Here is a 20,063-nt window from a genome sequence, read left to right as displayed (position 1 = left end):
GGGAAGAAGTGTACATGTGGGCAGAGATCTATAATCAAAGGAAATGGCAACAACCAAAATCCACCAACAGTTCCTCACAGGAAAGTGTGGTTTCAGATACAGAGGTAACCCACATGAGAACACCGCTAGCGAGCCTATCGACTGCACCGGACAAACAGAAGTTTCTTTTTTAGACAAAAGCCCAGCTGCCAACGCAGCACCCCAATTAGAAAAATCAGGAGGGGCAAAAGAAACCGAGGAAGAAAGAGAAACAAGAGTCACGAGGAGCAAGACAAAAATAACTTAGTTATGAATATTTCATCTAAAATTTTAACTAAGGCTCAAATTGAAGTGCTAAATAAAGGAACTTCCTTCGTCCCAACCTATAGATCAAATCTGGCAGAAACTGAAATCGCTCTATTCAAATTCATTCGATCAGTTCAACTAAAACATTTTTTTAAGGATTCTCAAACAAGAAATGAATTAAACGAAGAATTAACTACTAAAGAATTCAAACCCAAAAGCAATTTCTGCGCACCAACCTCGTATAAAACAATTGATGCATTTGAACGAACCGTCTTAGCAGACATTCAAAAAATCAACTTTTCCAAATCTACGAAGACCAATTTCACCAAGCATGATTGGAATACCTTACAAAGCTTCATTAATGCCCCTAACCTTACCTTTCAAAGAACGGATAAGGGTGGTGCTCTTATAGTCATGGACACCAGTTTCTACATAACTAGCGTCAATACGCATATAAAAAGTGAAGGAATTTATCTACCTTCGGAAAATGATCCCACACAAGAATATCAAAGGATTCTTAAACAAATTCTTGACAATGCACTTGAAATGAAATGGATCCGCGAAAAAAACCTACAAACTCTTAGAGACAAAATTCCCATGCAGACCTAAGCTGTATATGCTGCCCAAAGTTCATAAGGACGTACATAAACCACTGTTTAGGCCCATAGTCTCAGCTTGCGGCTCTATCTCCGAACCTATTGGGAAATACGTTGATTGGTTTTTACAACCTGTAGTACAAAGTTGCAGTACGTACATGAAGGACACAACATCATTTTTGAACATCCTGAAAGACATCAACACAGATGACACGGCGGAATGGTGGCTATTTACAGTGGATGTCACTGCCCTGTACACATCCATTCCACACAATGAAGGATTGGAAGCACTCGAATGATGCTTGCTTAAAGATGAACAAGAAGAAGTCAACAAAGTTTTTCTCTTAGAGCTTATGCATTATGCGCTTTACAACAGCTATTTTCAATGGCAAGAAATTTTTTATAGCCAATGCAATGGTACATCAATGGGCTTCGGGGCGCACCTTTGTACGCCAATATCTTTATGTCAAAGTTCGAAACAGAATACATTCTAGAAAATCCAGAATGGACACAACATTTGATAATATTCAAAAGATGCATAGATGACATTTTCATCATATGAAAAGGTGATAAATCCAAATTGGAAAGAAACATTGAAATAATTAACACTCATCATGAAAGAATCAAATTTACCCATACCATTGACAAACATCAAATAGCTTTTTTGGACGTCTTGGTCACATTGGAAGGAAACACATTGAATACTCAAGTCTTCATTAAAAAAAACAGACAGGAATGCGAGTCTGCTGTACCAAAGTTTTCATCCGGAAGCTCTCAAAAAACACCTTCCAATGTCACAATTTATCAGATTAAAAATAATTACTTCAGACTCCAATATTTTATCTGTGTCTATCAAGAATCAAGTAGTGAGATACCAAGAACGAGGATATCCGAAAAATATCCTGGATGAAGCCATTAAAAAAGTAAACTTAACTCCCAAAGAAACTTTATTGATACCCAACACCAAGATTACAGAACAGAAAACCGTTTGTGTACTCAAGTTCTAAACTGCGGCACAAAAAATTAAGACCATAATCAACTGCCACTGGCCTTTGATCATTGAAGAACCGGATCTACAAGGATTATACAGTGATCACATCACCTTTGCTTTCCAAAGATCCAAAAATATGAAGGAAATACTCAATTCTAAAAAAAACGCCAAATAAATCCATAAAGGCATGTCCAGATGTGAAAATTGCGTTCACTGCAATAATGTGATTGTAGGCAATACCTTCATGCACCCCATGAAAGGACATAAAATTGAGCTTCGTCATTCCAGCACATGCGACACCAAAAACGTTATTTACGCGATAAAATGCCCTTGTGGAATGATATACGTTGGACAGACTGAAAGAAAAAGAAAAATACGAATGACTGAACATAAAAGCAACATTCGATTAAAAAACCCAAAATCTACAATAGCAACGCACTGGTCAGATGCAAAACACCAGATCTGACAACTAAGATTTACCATATTGGAGGTAGGGCAACAACACTGCGATTGGGACCCATCAAAATCTTGCTTGAAGGCTGAATTTTATTGGATCAAAAAAACTTAATTCTTTACAACCCTTTGGGATGAATGACAGAATTGAATATACATGTTTCCTATAACAGATTTGACTGATCCGCACCACCGCCAATCATTGTAATGATCAATTATATTCAGATTATGTCTGTTTGATCTCCATATACTTACTGAAAACCATGAATGTCAAATACCATTCTTTCTACCGTATTTAGGCTGAACAAGCCCTGTACTTAATTTGATTCTATTTTACAGTTTGCAAAATGTTTTTATTCCTTAGTGTGTAACATTTATTCACCACATGTATCAGGGCACATTCAACACACATAACGTGCAGCACATAACCCGTTTTTTAAAATCTTTTCAAGTCCCCTTCTTTTATCTTGAAATTGTGTTTTTTCATTTATTTTATAGCGTTACGTTTCTCGTTCGCAGTTATCATCCTTTTATTTAGCACAGCATCGAATTTTGCATCGCTTCCAGCCAACAAACCCGCATCACGTGATAAGCGTCACATGCACAGCACTGATTACGTCACCGCTTGAAGCCTTTTCCACTCACTTCACGTGACACGCGTCACCGTAATAAGCTCAGTTAGCATTGGTTCTAAGTGTAGAACACGGAAGTGCTGGCCGTCACCGCAGCGTTTGACAAACAAGATTTTCTTCCCAAAGTAAGCACATTCTTGTTGGTTGGTTTAAATCTGCTGGTTTCACTTGAGCACCGCAAATAGGTATTTCCACCTTTGTATGTTGTGGCACGAACGCACCGTTTTTAAACGCGGTCACTTCCTCTTCACGTTTGGTTCAGCACGCCATACTAGAGCCTGCTTCACGATCTTTTTTTGCATGGGTATAAGCTCATAAACCACACTGCGGACTTGGATTCAGTTCACGTATTCCCGCTCCCAGACAGCCTAATAAACCAGTTGTTGTACCTTACCCATTTGCCATATTAATTTGTTATTAAGCCACGCTATAGAGTTATTAGTGCAGCTTATGTATGTATGTATGTATTATTCTCGTCGAGGTGACTGAACTAGTCCTGTATTTTTAACCCCTGAAGAAGGGTCATTTTGTATTGACCCGAAATGCATTGGGTGGAGTAGAAAATGCTTATTATTTGTTACAATTTGTCACATGACAAAATGGATCATAATCATAAAGCATTGGATGTTCATGAATAAGTGAAGAACTGATTAAATCATAGGATGAACTTTGAAATGTGTTATTAATCTCCATACATTTTTGAGAAGAAACCATTTAGTTTTGATCTGAATGAGCGCAAACCTCAGTGATTGGAGACTTCCTTCACATATTATTGCTGTTTATTAACAGGCTCCGACAGACACGGTGCAACAGGTTTCTGCGCCACAACAGAATTTTGTTTGAGTTGGATTATCTACTAACGGATATTAAGCAGTGTGTGCACAGGGATAAAAACTTTTTGTTCCGTTTGGTTACTCACAGAGCGCTTGTAGTCAAGCGATACTCTGTGCCCCCCGTGACCCCGCCTACGTTATCTGGGCGAGTGCTTCATTAATGCTGCTTGCTGGTAACCATGTATCATCCCAGTTCCGGCGGCAGGGTAGGTTGAAGGCTATACGCGTGTTCACCCTGGTGAGTACTCATCCACCTTCTGACACAGAGGTTCACTGGGCCGTTCTTGGAGGTGAGTGCACATTGAATGGGATTGAGCGAACGGATCTCTGGCTTTGAATCGGCCCCATGTGGTGATCAATTCCTGTGTTTCACTTTTGATTTACCAGCTGCCTTCCTTGTTTATTTGACGCATTGGTTTAAATCTGTCTGTGACTCATACCCCAGCTGTCGCCTACATTATACAGGATGTCTGCTCAGGTATCCTTTGGTTTACTCGGTACTCAAGGAGTTTAGGGAAATATCGAGGAGTTTAGGGAAAACTAAGGTTGTAGAGGTTAAACATGGAAACAATAGTACTCTTACGATATCAGGAACAGATTGTTGTGAGGGCAAGGTACCTGACCCTAGAGATCACACCTTCAATGCAGTAGTGAACAACTCACCAGTTGTCCATACTAGTATTAATGCTGTAGAAGTTATTTCTCCACCCCGTGTGCTCCCCTTTAACCGGACTATTCCCTTAAATGAGAGGAATATGGAAACGGAAGGTAGCATCAAGTTCATTTCATGGAATATTGCGGGTAGCCAACATAAAATAGAGACTCCAGATTGGTGTGAGTTCATTGACCGTTATGATATCATTTTGCTGCAGGAAACATGGTCAGTGTTACCAGTTTTTCGCCAGGGCTTTCTAAATTTCCACGTACCTGCGAAAAAGAATATCAAGGGACGCCCATCTGGGGGTCTAGTTATATGGATACGCCAATCTCTGCAATGTACCATCAAGCAGAGCCATATCATTAATAGTGCCCTACTTTCTATTGTGCTCACCTGGGTTGACGGTCACAAGCTGACAATATATAATATCTATGCAAGGGGAACCTAAGGGGACACATTTTCTGATGTAATAGGTGCTCTAGATAATGACTTAGAGATGCTACCTACGCAGCACACTATCTTGGTGGGTGGAGACCTAAACAAACATTTGAACCTTTAGGCTGCGAGGATAACGATCTGACACAAGAGGAAGATACCAAATGGGGAATTCCCCAGCTAGACCTCCCGATGGTAAAAAAGTGGACAGAAGTAGCAATACAGGTCAAAAGCTTATGCCTATCCAGAGGACTGAGGGCAGCCAATGGCCGCACCCCTTCTGACCCACAGGGTAGGCATACCTTTGATAACCTAAGATCAAGTAGCAGGATAGATTAAATTTTTGTAGATGTTAGAGGTTGGTATAAAGTGGTCGATATGCAGGTCATTCCAAGGTTGGAGAGCGATCACAACCCCTTGTATTTGCTCTTCAACATGGAACAAAGAGTAACTCCAGAAAACCCGGTTAGGAATGTAACGACCCTAGATGTTGTTTCATCTAACAATCTCCGTCACATTAAATGGACAACTTTGGTAGACAACCCAGAGGATAGGCAGACCCTTGATGAAGTAACCAGACTACATGCTTTTATGAATGATACAAATTTTAAACTACTAATTGAAGAGTCCCAGCCAACGTTTTTTGCTAACATACAGAAGCTATTCTTTAAAACAACCAAGAAGAGGAAGGGTACTGGACCACCCATAAAGAGGGGATGGTACGACCAATCCTGCAGAATAGCGAGACAAAATCTCAGTACAGCGCTGAGATCTAAAATAGGAGTTTTAAATGCTAGGGACGAATATAGAAAAACACAAATTAAGGCAAAAAAACGGTGGGATGAGAACCTTTGGTTAGACCTGAAGAAAGCATGTGTTGACAAACACCAGAAAGAGTTTTGGGCCATATTAAAGTGGGGCTCAGGGGGAATAGCTGATTGCCCGAAAAATCATGTAGCAAAGGAGGCCTGGGTGGACTTTTTTAAACCCCAATATGCAGACAACTCAGGTTCGCAAATTGTTCCCCCTCCAGCAAGGGTATTTTTTACCAACGAATTATTTACACTGAAAGATGTACACGAGGCAAAGGATGGAGTGACCAGAGGTAGGGCGCCAGGAATTGATGGAATACCGGCAGATGTGTTTTTATCGGACAGGGATAGCTGGTGTAAATAATTTGTATGGCTTGGTAATGCCATTGCACAAGGGGCAAAGATACCAGCAACATGGAAAGGAGCGGAAATAATACCCGTCTACAAAAAAGGGAATAAGGCTTTACCAAGTAACTACAGGCCCATCAGCCTTATCGATTGTGCCCAAAAACTGATGGGCAGGATGGTACAAAACAAAATACAAGCCTGGATAGTTGATAAGGACATCCTCTCCCCGTACCAAGCTGGTTTCCGCCCTTTAACTAGCTCTGTCGACCAGGTATTCCACTTTTTAACTATATACTGGAAAAACGTAACCCTGCTAAATGGTCCTCTGTTTGCTGTTTTCGTAGACCTGAAGTTAGCCTTTGATCTAGTTCCCCGGCCAAAACTTTGGGTTGTCTTAAGGGATCTCGGAATAAGCCCTGAATTACTAACTCTGCTTGTAAGGATGCATGAGAACAACTATGCCCGGATTAGGTGGGGTGCCCAGGGAGATGTCACGGAATCCTTCCCTGTCGAGAGAGGCGTGAGACAGGGCTGTGTCCTGGCCCCCACCTTATTCTCTCTCTACATCAATGGCATAGTTGACTTTTTGAAGCAATTTCCGACGGATGCTCCACTATTAGATGGGAAGCGAGTTCCAGTACTAATGTTCGCAGATGACACATTGCTGGTCTCGCGGACCCCCAGCGGTCTACAAAAGACAATAAACGCTTTTGGTGACTTCTGTCGGATTCGGGGCTTGGAAATAAATACATCAAAGACTAAATTTATGAATCTGAATCCCACTAAGAAATTCAAGGGGAAAATGATCTACAACGGGGCTTTTCTGGAAGAAGTGGATGCTTTTACCTACCTAGGCATCTCCCTAAATGCTAACATGAACTGGAGATCCCACATGGATTCTGAAGTGCTAGAATTTAATCAGCTGGCAGGGGCAATAGCCCAAAAGCACAAATCTTCATTCACAAAACCAATCCAGCCTATAATGGAGATTTACGGTATGAAAGTGCTGGGTGAATGTCTTTATGGATCAGAATTATGGGGTTTCACCAATTTGAACACACTAGTAGTTGCAGAAAATAAATTTCTTCGGCGCACAATTGGTGTCCCACAGAGTACCCCCTCGACCCCACTTCATTATGATCTTGGGAGGAAAAAGATCGAGGATATGGTCAGACTGCGTCCCCTCCTATATTGGAGGCGTATAAAAACTACTCCTGAGTTGAGTCATTACGCAGCTGCCCTTTTGGATGTTGATAACTCTGACACTTTCCATAAAGTACTTTGGCTCAAAGAAGTGAGGAAATTACTCCAAAAACTGCACCTTGAACACTTGTGGTCTGCAGTAGACCCAGATGATTTTCCATCAAAGACTACATTGAAAGAATTGTACTGGGACATGATAAATAACGCTGCATTGACTTCCAATCAACTATCTGTGCTGACATCCCAGTTTCTGGAAGTTAAAACTACCCCAAAACTTGAACAGTACTGGGACTTGATCTCAAAGCTTCTAGATAGAATTGGCTCTTTACCCTTAAATGCTCTTTACCCTTAAATGCTTTCACGGTCAAATGGTCTCCTGATAATGTAAACACTTGTTTTTACTGTAAAACACATGTAGAGGATATCCCACATTTTCTATTTGTATGCCCTTTATATGCTGCCCCAAGAAACAGATGGTTGAAGCCAGCATGTAGAAATTTGGGGACAAGGAAATATTTAGAGGCTTTAAGGATTTTAAAATCAAATAGTGCCCCTAACCTTGCAATTGCTGTAGCTAAATACATGGGGCGGGCATGGATAATACGCACGCGCACTTTAAAACTCTAATGAATTATCTGACTACCAAACCTTACACTTTTTAAACTTTGTGCTGTGACCCTATTTTACAAATGTACATTTTTTATTGAGTTATTCGTCAACAAAGTATAAATTGTATGGAATTTAATATGTTTTTTTAACCATTCTAGATTAGTATTTATTCTGTTTAGCTTAGGGATACATGCTTTTATGACAATGTTGTCGATTAAAGTATTTAAACTTGAACTTGACTATGGTTGACCCACTGAGGCTTGTATTTCATCTTTAGAATGCGACTCCTGACCCACTACTCCCTGAGTGTTCCAGGAACCTTTTAGTGTAACCTACCGATACTTGTCCTACATCCCTTTTTGGCTCAGCATAGTGCTGTTTCCATTCTTTACAGCACCCAATCAGTGTCCATTTCACCTGCCGGTAACTGTTGCAAGCAATTACATGACAGCAGTGTAGGTGAGTTTTGCCACTGTCCTGACTGCATGTGCTTCCTGTGCTATTTTTTATGAATTTTTTATAGATCGTTTATGCACACGATATTATTAACCATTAACATTAGTCTACTGGCTTGCACAGTATATTATGGTGATAACATTTTGTACATCATTTTATTTTTCTGCACATATGCCCATTGTGGCATGTTCTTATTAAGGATTGATGTGATACTGTACGATTGCACTAGCTGCATTCTTTGAAACCCCTTTCTTTCATTTTTTTATTTCAGGTTATCAACCAGAGAACGTAGTATGTAGATTTTTACTTATCCATGCAGTGTAGATAGCGTTCACTTTGATCCTGAGGAAGTGCTCAGATTTTTATGACATTTGAGGCACGAAACATTTCGATCACCTGAGAGTAGGACACACAGCTAGACACATGGTCTCTAGTTTTCAGTCTATCTCGCTCTTTTAATCAGCCAGTTTACCTTCATAATAAACTTGTTGTTAGGACTTACTGACCTGTTTTAGATTCACCCCCCTCCCACATCTACACACACTAGGCCCCTCACCTCCTTTGCACCTACCGCAGGAACAAAAGTTCCCCGATAAAGAGCCCCGGTCCGGGTGCCCGTCAGGTATTGCAGCGACTACCTGACGAGGGGTATGCTCATATTGCTGGGTGTGTGAGAGCCCTAGTTCCGACAAGGGGAACCCCCCAACCCCCCCTTTTTTTACCAACATAAGTGTGGTCAGAAGTGACCTACCCCATACTATGGTATCTCTCCTTTCCTTATCTTGAATCCTAGAGGAACTTCGTACCTTGCTTGTACACAGCCTTCGTGGGGCATGTACAGTGGACCTTGATAAACTTGCCCCTGTGTCCCTCCTTTTGATATACATAGACAGGTAGCCTTGCAATAGTGAAAAACGAAATTGGCTGAAATTCAGTATCAGGACATGCCACACACATCAGAGCATGTCCTACCTTTCACATACAATGCATCCTGCCCTAGGGCCTAGACTGGTAAGTGGGTGCACTTACCAAGTCGACATGGCAGTACTAGACTGCACACAGGCTCTGCAATGGCAGGCCTTAGACATACTTTACAAGCTGCTTCTGTGGGTGGCACAATCAATGCTGCTAGCCCACTACCAGCATTTGATCTACAGGCCCTGGGGACACATGGTGCACTGTACTAGGGTCTGACCGGTAAATCAAATAAGCCAATCATGGAGTCAAAAATCCATTACAAAAATTTACAATAGGGAACACTTGCACTGTGGCACCGAATAGCAGTGGCAGAGTGCCAAAAGCCTCTAAAGCCAGCAAACATATCAAAAACATAGGAGACAACAGCAAAAAATGGAAGGAAGACTCACGTCAATGGTACCAGTTCTAACAGTAACAGGCAGGGTCATATAATAAATGGATTGTTCAGCAAAGGTACCCCATTATTGTAGCATTGGGTAGCTAACACGGAATAGGAGGAAAAATATTATCCCTAGGAAGCTCGTCTGCCACTGTTAAGCAGCACCTTGGCCCTACCTGCTTAACTAAGCTGCAGGATAACCCTGGGTGGTTCAAACATGGCAAAATTAAAGAGCACTCCAATCTGGGTGGTCTACCTGTCCCAAGTAAGCAATATTAGGCAGCCCTAGAGCATAAATGAGCAGGAGGCTGGCTCTTGATAGGCCAGCTGCACAAAAATAGCATTCCTGTATTGAGCATCTAAGCAGGGTTCTGCTCCCAAGCAGTTCGCTGGCATCACTGCACCTCTAGCCAGATCCACTGGGATTGTTGAGAAGCACTCCAAAACTACACTCTTTATACATGGGCAGTAACCCATCCCTTTGGTTCATACCTGCAGCACTTCTGCTCTGTGCTAACTTGTCACATTATTGAGCAGCCAGACAGCCATGGAGAGTACCCACAACAGCATATTCTGGAAGCTATCCAGGCTTTGTCATAATTCAGTGTCAGGGAGCTTCCAACACCACTTTAATTAAAGCAGACAGCCATCCAGATTATCCCGATGTGCAAAGGATATGTGGAAATCAGTGGATAAAATCATAACTGCTCGCATGGCAACGAGGAATTATGCATAGCGAACAGAATTTTTCTGAGTTTTTACTGTCCTTTGCTCAATCTCAAAGGAAACCAGAATGCTGAACTCTATGCAAACAAGATACACATGAACAAATAAACCGTGCTTCACTCACTACAACATGGGCACCATTTGAGTGAACACAAGACCTGGAAGTTTTGTGACCTGTTTCTGACAAAAGGGAATACAATTGTATTAGGCTATTAAAATGTGCCTATGAATTATACGAGATATTTATGTAAAAAGAGAGATAGGCTGCGCAATAGAAAGGAATGATCGGGGGGCAATATTACATATAAAGCAAACTTTCCCTGTTTGCCCCACGTGCGCAGTGCACAAACGGAGAACGTGTGCCTTATTAAACTTGCTCTTCTGATACCAGCATAATTCTCATCTCTTGAATCGGTACCAAAGCAGTACCTCCCTGGCGGTGTGTTTGAGGAAAGAGGCAAACCAGGAAGTCCTACAATCACAATCTGGCAAAATGGCTAAATTATGTTTGCCAGCGCTGGGATGCCGGTGGGTAGCCATGCGCACTATACATTCTAAATGGAATTGAATAGTGTCTGGTGAAGGAGTGCAACAACAACCAAGTAACTGTCAAGCGTCGTCAGCACTTCCCAGGGAAGGGCTGAAGAAACTACTGTAGCTCTGCTAGATTATCTGATTCCTTGTCAAGGGTCCTTCTTGACGAGGCTATTGTAGATCTTAATACACAGGGTGATCCAATGGGCAGCTGTCTACTTTTGACCTACTTTGCTCTTCATGGAACCAGTATAAACTAAAATAAGCTAGCTGTCCTTGCGAAACTCACAGGTTCTGCCTATGTAAAAGCTAAGGACACCTACCATGGACCAAGGGATGAAGTAGTTGCTCCTCCTTTGAGGAATGAGGAGGGCAGAAAGAACGCTGGCATAGCAATGGACTGGCCTACATGAAAGGATTTGACCACCTTAGGAAAAAAGGACACTTTTGTCTACAGAATCAGATTGTCTAGAAAAATGCAGTAAATCGGGTTTGAACAGCTTGCTAACATGTCTAGCATATGTGTTTTGAGGAGAAAAACTGTCTCCTTCGCCATCAGAAGTCTCAAGGAACAAGTATGCAGGGGCTCACAGGTAGAAGACTGCAAGAATATGAACACCAAATTATTACCCTACTGAGGCAAAACAAAAGAAGAAGGGGAACAAACAATGTGGCAGACCCCTCAGTGGTTATTCAGAGAAACAAAGAAAGGTCAAAAGAGGCAATAAATAACCTGTTAGCTATATCCACAGTGAAACCTTAATTGTGAGAAATAATGCAAAATGCAACATATACAAGCACATCTTGATGGGATCGACAGCCATCCCTACATACCAGGTAATAAAACAGGACCATCACCCGTTATATACAAGTGAGAGACAAGATGGCATGGACCACATCTGAGGGCAGAAGGGGAAGAACCACCTTCCGAATCATTTTCAGGATGCATTGGCATCCTGAAAATGATCCAGAAGGTTCTTCCCCTTCTTCCTTTTCAAGCTAGGAGGGTTATGGTCCAGGCCCTTGTTCTGTCTCGGCTGGACTATGCAAACGCCCTTTATTTGGGTGCCCCCGCAGCCACCCTTACCAAACTTCAGACAATACAAAACTGTGCAGCAAGACTTCTATTAGACATTCCCAAACACCATTCAGCCAAACCAGCCTAGAGATCTCTCCATTGGCTGCCAGATAGAGAGGTAATTTCAAGGCCTTATGTATCATTCATAATTCTCTAGCAGGAACAGGCCCCGCCATTCTCCAAAACACCATCCAGCCCACCAGCCCTATAGAAGCCTTCGCTCGAAGAATACAAATCTGGTCACGGTCCCTAGGGTCAGGAGGACCAGAAGCGGGGGTCGGCACTTCTCCTTGAACGCGGCCTGGCTTTGGAACTCCCTTCCTTCGCCTTTACGTGCAGAAACAAACTAACTAGCTTTTCGCAAAGTGTTAAAAACGTCACTTTTTCCCTAAACTGGTAAAACTCCTCACCACTGCGGCTACTAGCACTGGGATGCCTCCGGGTAGTCTATAAATGTCTTTTTTCATTTAATTTCTTTTCAGATTGGAAAAAATAAAATTGGCCCACTAAATCTCCAGGCATGAAAGTTGAGGCTCTGGAGGTGATGCAGGATCTGGCCCTCCTACTTTGAGAGAAGGTGCGCTCAGAGTGGAAGATGAAGGAGAAAGCATGGGGATACTAAAAGTAGATATAAGTACCGCACCTTTCAGTGTATTCAAGATAATCTACGCCTGGTTCTAATGCAGCTTCAGAGGAATAAGAGGAATGGAATAAAAACTGTAGTGGGGTTGGAAGTTGCAGTGCAGACTGAATGAATCTACCAGGGGGCGCCCTCAACGGAAACTGCAAGGAGTAGAACCTCTGACCCGGTCTTGTTTCCCGCATAACAAAAATATCCAACTAAGGGTCAAACAGCCTCCAGATGAAGCCAGCAATCACGTTTGACAAGGTGAGACCAACTGAATTAATCTGTGTGCACATTAAGAGTGCCTGCCACATGGTTCACCACGAGCCAAATGCTATAAATCATCTGAGACCACAACCATAGCCTCAGCATCTCCAAGCTCAGTAAGTGTAAGCCCATTCCACCCTGTTTGTTGGCATACGACACAGTAAAAGAGTTTTCTGTCAATATTTGGATTGACTGACCACAAATTGAAGGAAAAAATACTTGGAAAGCCCACCTGCAGGTGCAAGGTGAATGCTGATGTGAAACTTCTGAGCAGAAGGAGATTAGATGCCTCTGTCCTCCAGCACACCAAGATGACCACCACAAATGGGGGAAGAAGCATCGGGCACCAGCATGGCCATTGCCAGAGGACAGACGGGCTTCCTGCAAGACAGGCATTCCAGCAACAGGAACCACGGCAACTCCTGCACAACTGCATGCAAAATCTGACACTAGTCTGAGAGAATACCCCCTGTTTTGGGACCTCTGGAAAGAGAGGCAGCACTGGAGTCACTAGAAGCATACAGGAGGCAAACAGACCAAAAACACAAAGGGCTTTCACAACTGGAAGACAAGCTCCTTACCAAACCATTGGTATCATAGCCTGAATGTTATGAATCTGTTGGAGAGGTGGCATTTCCTTGAAGGACAAAGAGTACAGCTCTGCTCAAATAAAGATCAGTCACTGAGAAGGCTAAAGGTGTGACTTGGAGACCTTGATCGAAAATGTCAGGTCCAACAGAAGGGAGACTGTGGGCTGAAGGTGGTCCAACACCACTTGTGACAAGATTGAGTTCAGAAGACAGTTGTCAAGGTAGTAAATACAGAGAGCCTCAAACTGCGAAGATGCGTGGCCATACTGAAATCACTTTCGTCCTATTCTGTCAGCTGGAACTAGTTTGACTGCACCTTTCTTTTTTGTCCATAACATATTATATAGAATTCTGCCTAGTAGTACCCAACTGGGCATTCATATTCAGCTCTAGGTAAACTTGCAACATTGGCTTATTTTCATCAAATAATATTACATGAACTGCACAATAAAACCAGCTGCGAAAGAGGAAACTAGTCCCTGCCCTCCCATTTCAACCCCTATAGTTTCTGGTTGACCCAATTACCGGTTGTTTACAGTGCTATATATCTTGTCCATAGGACCTAATCTCTGCGTCCAGTGTTAGAGTCGGTGATGGTGTTGTGTCCAGAATAATGCTGCAATATTCGGCCCAGCATTTCCAAATGCATGAATGTTTTTGAGGACATCCCCAGCTTAAAACCCCGGTCTCTCCATCCCCATACAAAAATCCATACCTTTTTTCCACATACCTATGAGGGGCGAGATCTCTCCCCTCTACAGTCAGGTGATGTCCCATTTAGCAAGGGTGAGGCCTAGGAATAAAAGATTATGTTTGTACTTGTAACTTCCTATGTCTTCAGAGTTGTATAGTAATGCTAATCTAGAAGATATGGGGAGACACCACCCCAACACCTCCATCAAACATGTAAAGACCCCCCCTCCAGATTCTGTCTAGTCCCAAGCAGGTTCAAACAGTATGTACGAACGTCCCTTCTGCCCTACAACATCTTAAGACATTCTAGAGATGCCAATAGTCCCGCCTTCCAGAGCCTATGATGCATGTAGTATGCTTAGTGCAGGTATTTGAACTTGATTAGATGCAAAAGAGACAACATTGTCACCCAAGGGGATTCTAGGGCTTCCGTCCAGTCGTCATTGTCGATGGGGCCTAGATCTGTCTGCCATGCCTCTTTAAGTGTCCCCAGTGTGATGCGCTGTTGGTAACTAGCTTTTGATATATTTTGGAAATTTTATGATCTTCTTGGTCTCCAATTAGGAGTTTGCCTTCAAGGGGACTAAATTCAGGGAGGGTTGTTATGTTCTAGAGGCATGGCACCAGTGCATGACGGAATTGCAGGTATTTATAAAATTGAGTACGAGGCATTGAAAAGTCTGCCTGCAATTCTTGGAACGATTTGAGGGTACAACCGTGAAGAACATCTCCTAATGAGGATATCCCAATCTGGTTCCAGCCCTAAAAGCCCTGTAGCTGCTTCAGTTGGGGAAGGAGTCTGTTGTGCCCCAGAGGGGCCTCCCGCCTGAGGCGACCCCACCAACCCATTCGGCAAAGAGACTGACACCATGTGGTTACAACCACCTTGGGGGCCGGGAGAAGGGTCTGTATGTCAGAGGTGTTGTATAAGTATGTGTATAGTGTGGGGTCCCCTACTATTGTTCCAGGGCATATGCATGTTCATCCCTGGAGCTGTACTACCAACTGCACCTTTCTTTAACAGTGAAACAACCTTCTGTTGGAAGATACAAGTGTGATCCTCATAGATGACTGAGGAGGGAAAAGAAAAGGAGGGAGGGGAGTCCTTAAAAGTAAGGATGCAACCTCTGCGCACAATTTGAAAGACCCACCAGTCGATAATAATGGACTTCCATCATTCGATGTTATTACACACCCTTTCCCCCGCAAGCTACTTCTGTTCCTTTAAGGTTGGACTAGAGTGGTTTAGCTGAGGGTGCCTGTAGGGAGGACAATGTAGACTGTTGCTGAAGACCTCTACGCCTTTTGGCACAACCACACCCTGTACTGTAAAAAACTAGTGGAGTGGCTGAACAGACAGAGTAATGAGGCTTCCAAAAGGGCATGTCCTAGGAATAATCCTGGAATTTGCAGTACTGTTGATGGGACTGTTGTGTTAGAGAGGCCACGCCCAAAACACTGAACTATGATGCGTCCTTGTTTGAAAGTACTCCAAAGCCGAGTTACCTTTATCACCAAAGAGGCAGGAGGTATCAAAGAGCCTATTTATGCCATGTTCCAACAATCCAGAACAGTGCATCTTAGCCTGGTGGCAGGTGGAGAATGAGGAGCCCATAAATTGAGCAACCAAGCCAACTGTGTCTATATCGGAATGGAGTATTTGCTTTGCCACACCCTGTCTGTTGCACACAACCACTGCCGATCCTGGAGATGGGCAATATGATTAGTAATAACTAGTTGTGCCAGGTCCCACCTAGCACAGGAGTATTGAGCAAAGAGGCAAGTTGCATTAGTTAAACAAAGAACAATGTTTCCTGAAGAGAAGACCTCTCCCTTCCATGGCATTGATCTTTTCTGACTCTACGCGGTGGAGAAGTAGGGAAGTAATCCATAAGCAATTTGAAGAGGTCTTCCGGGCAAGGCTCTCAAGAGGTAGGTGAGCTTGAGCAGTTCCTCAGTAAAATAATCCATTTCATCAGTAGTAGGCCTGCAAGGGCATTCTAGATCAACATCCGCATCAGGAGAAGTGACCAAGTCATTAGCATGTTGAAGAGCTTAGTAGTGCACAGCATATTTTGCTCAAAGAGGAGAGGGGGCGAGCAGCCTCGCTGCTGGTGTCATCATCATCATCATCATGGCAGATCACGGATGGCATCTAAATGCACTCTAGTTGGATCCAAAAAGCTCTTCCCTTTGATGATACTATAGGTACAAAACTGTATGGAGTTTCTTCCAACATCTATTGTGCCTCTGACCTAGCTTTAGTCTTTTGAAAATTTGTAAATAACAAAATGGACCACAAATCAATGCCAAGGGGTAAAGCAGACATGTGTGCCAAGGGTTCCAACGGAAAAAAGCAGACATGTTAGTTGTCATACACTCCAGCGAAGAAAGGGGAGCAGACGGGAGCAAAGAAGCAATTCACATGTGTCAGAATGGCACTGCCCGGAACCCATAGCACAGAGTCTGTCTGAGTCCCTGTGGGCCTCAAGGAGCCTGATGGTACATCAGAAGAAGTCTGGGGAGTGTGTTTGTGATAGAAAGCCAACATGGCCTAAGTGAAAGCTGTGATGTGCGTGGGATCAGTGCTAGGGGCACATCTTCAGGATTCAACTGTGAAGCCAGCACCAAATCTCACGGTGGATTAATACCTACAGACTCTGGCTCCAAAGTCAATGCTGGGTTTAGGGAGCAGAACTGCCAGCTGGATAATCTACCTCTGAACCCCTAACATAGTAGCAAGACTCCTTGGAGGAAGCTCACTAGGAGTATTTACCATTAGAATGCGAGCAGAACCTGATATGGCACATAGAAGCACAGTGACTTTCCCAGACCCTGGGCCTGAGCCGGTGCTTTATCATAGGCCAAAAACATCATGGACTCCCACTACTTTATGTCTTTGCCATTAATGCGCCCACATTTTCCACACAACTTGGAATCATTGGGCATTCCAGGCACCACAGATTGATGTCACATTTTGGGGGGGTGGGGGCTGACTGTAATTGACATAGGTTTGCCACAAGAATAACACTGGCTTTGGTGGGAACACTGTACACTACCTACTGTTTTTATAAAGCTTTAAATAGCAAAGTTACAAGAAGAGGTACTCCAGGGCATGGTCCATGATCCCCTTAGCAGCTATGCTGCAATACTGAAGAAGGGCTAAAGAGGCACGGTTCATAAGGAAGGAATCTATCCTGAAGCATATATCATGCACGCAAGATAAAAAACATATAATCCCTTTCCTGCGGGTGCGTCAGGCGTCAAGGGTCAGTTAGTCCGTGATTCTGCAGGGCATCCCACAGAAAAGCCCACTCTTGAGCATTAGATCTGGCTGGGGGACTCGAGCAGTCCAAGTGGGGTTAAAGCACCAAATTCCATTCCCCACCAATGACCACTTTAACATTGCAAAATTCTGTCAGAACTGTGGAGTAGGATGTTCTGTTCCAGTTGGAAGAGTAAACGTATCCTGCCACTAATATTCTGTCCAGCGTTTTCAGTTTTGAAAAAATATAACAACCTTGCGTGTCCGTCCCTGTCTTCTGAATGGTGTGAGGAAGGGGTTTATATATGAAAATGGCTACCCCAGGCTTCTTCGTGGACGAGGAGGGTTCCAATGGGGCGATTGTCAAGTGGAGGTACCCAAGGTAGATCCTGCTAACAACTCTTACCACGCAGTCTCTTTACAAATTCTCAGATTCCAGGGACGAAATGTGCGTTTCCTGAAGTAGGGCTTTGTCAGGAGACTTTGAGGCAAGATAAGTGTGGACCTTTTTCAGTTTGAGAGTATGACCAATGACATTGAGCGAGACAAGATGGAGATGTTTTGACCTGCGATATGGAAGCCATAGCGCGTGGAATAGATTCAGAAATATAGATGATGTGAGATGGAAGGTGAGTCAGATCACCAAACAAAAAGACTGAACGAGAGAGGGAAGCAATGAACCCTCAAAAAAAGTAACAGGTAGAAAAGTAGTCATAGGAGAGGCATGTATAACATGGCTTCACCTACTTCAGCCTCCTCACTCAAAGTTAACTGAATATTGAGGGATATACATCGTGTCTATCCGGATATCCTAACCATATACTTGCCATTTCTCCCCTCCAACCCATTATATAAAATTAAAATCAAATATGTGGTGCCCTGCCAAGTTTGCACACTATACATGATTGCATTCCCTCTCCTCCCAAGAAGGAGCTGTCTCACATGGAGAGCAGAGAGCTGGCACTAACATTGAACCAGCGTTTCGCTGTCAGCACAGGTCTGCAGCGATACTAATGGTTTCCACACTTATCATCCCCATAATGATGGACAACTGTGAGTGTTTGTCTCAAGAAATGGTTTATCGTCAGGTCTTTAAGGCCTAAACTATGCAACAAAAAAAATCGATACATTAGACAGGAAACTTTGGCTTCGTAGATATAAAGAAGTATTTTCTGATCCCATGTAAACTTTGATCCATTTGAGCCATTGTTTTGCAGGAATCTGCACTATTATCAAGCACATGACAATATATTACAAATAATTTAAATCGGTACTAATTTGGGTTATGATCCATCCGCTTATTTCATGATTCAAGTGACTTCTGCATTGGGTCTACGAATTCCACTTTTCTATAAACTGGTAGGTGTCACATAGGCAAGAGTAGTGCTTATGATTCTAGTATGTTTCAACATTCCTTAAAGAAGTATCTGTTTACAAAATACCTTATCAATCTATGGGGCAGCGAAGCAAAAACATAACTGCAAATACAATAAATAAAGTGTCTATCTACACACTAGGCCTTGGACATCAAAAGTAGTAAGTAATATGCAAGTATACAAATGTTAGTTCTTTTTCCTGTCACTGTAAAAACATACCTGATGCATAAGGTATGTGCTTAACTGCAGCATCCAATTGCGCCACTGCTGAACAGCCACTCCAACTCGCTTTCCACTCTCGATTGTAATTGAACCTAATGGGTAGTTTTGTGGAAGCTGTATTATCAGCTCAATAAATATATCATCAACAGTATAAGTAGCTATCACTTCTCTTGCAGCAGGTCTGGCTTTCACCTAAAAGAAGAAAAACATGAATAATTCTGACGTTGCAAATACACTTGTGCTGATTTCAAGGTCAGCAGAGTTTAAGTACAGAAACAGGCTCACAAAACTGAAGAGCTGCATATGTAATGGGGGTTACTGAAAGATATATGTGTTTTACATGTAAAGCACCGGTGGGCCTCATCAATAATTTATTTAATTGCAAATGCTGCAGTTATATTATCAATTACATCATAGAAGATGTCATGAGGGTTGTAATATGTGGGGTAATAAGCAGTGCATGGCGAGGGTGCAAGTTATAGTTACCTTAGGGCACAAGTTATAGTTACTTGAGCTGACTATAACTGGAGAATTTCACTGGATTAGTTTGGTTAATAAGTTATGTGGTCACTGAAATTCTAACCTAACTAGAACGTTGTTTTTAACCTTTGTTTTTTTCAGTGAATTTGTAAGGTTTTTTTTTATGTAAATTAATATTTTATTATCCTTTGTAAAAACAAACCCCCATGCGCAGCAGGTGTTTGGCTGCAGCATAATCCCATCTCCCCTCGACACCCAAGCCCCTCCTTTGCATTCAACCCCCCTATCATCTTTCTCCAAAAATCACCAATAATGTAATGTATATTTCATTAAACCACGTCAGTGACTCTTTCAGGTAACATAGTGTTCATTAATACATTTTGCTGTGAAGAATGTGTAGTCTGAGACATTTAAAAAAAAATATATATATTATATATATATATGGCGGTTGCCAGTAGATAGTTATAGTTAGGACCTAGTAGTATTAGTTTAGTTATGGCACGAACGCACTTGTCTTGAAAACTGGCTGCGAAGTAATG

At 42.6% G+C, this 20,063-nt stretch overlaps 1 protein-coding gene across 1 annotated transcript in view; it reads right to left on the bottom strand.

The window, feature by feature from the left end:
* LTN1 (listerin E3 ubiquitin protein ligase 1) overlaps nucleotides 1-20,063 on the bottom strand; it is a 406,396-nt gene that overhangs the window by 14,290 nt on the left and 372,043 nt on the right. The window contains exon 28 of the mRNA XM_086934025.1: nucleotides 19,042-19,236. Coding sequence (XP_086790151.1) covers nucleotides 19,042-19,236 — 195 coding nt within the window. The remainder of the gene's footprint in view (nucleotides 1-19,041; nucleotides 19,237-20,063) is intronic.

Source organism: Lissotriton vulgaris, chromosome 8 (assembly GCF_964263255.1).
Source record: "Lissotriton vulgaris chromosome 8, aLisVul1.2, whole genome shotgun sequence".
Classification (NCBI taxonomy): Eukaryota; Metazoa; Chordata; class Amphibia; order Caudata; family Salamandridae; genus Lissotriton; species Lissotriton vulgaris.
Note: the sequence above shows the minus strand (reverse complement) of the source record. Positions and strands in the feature narration are given on the sequence as shown.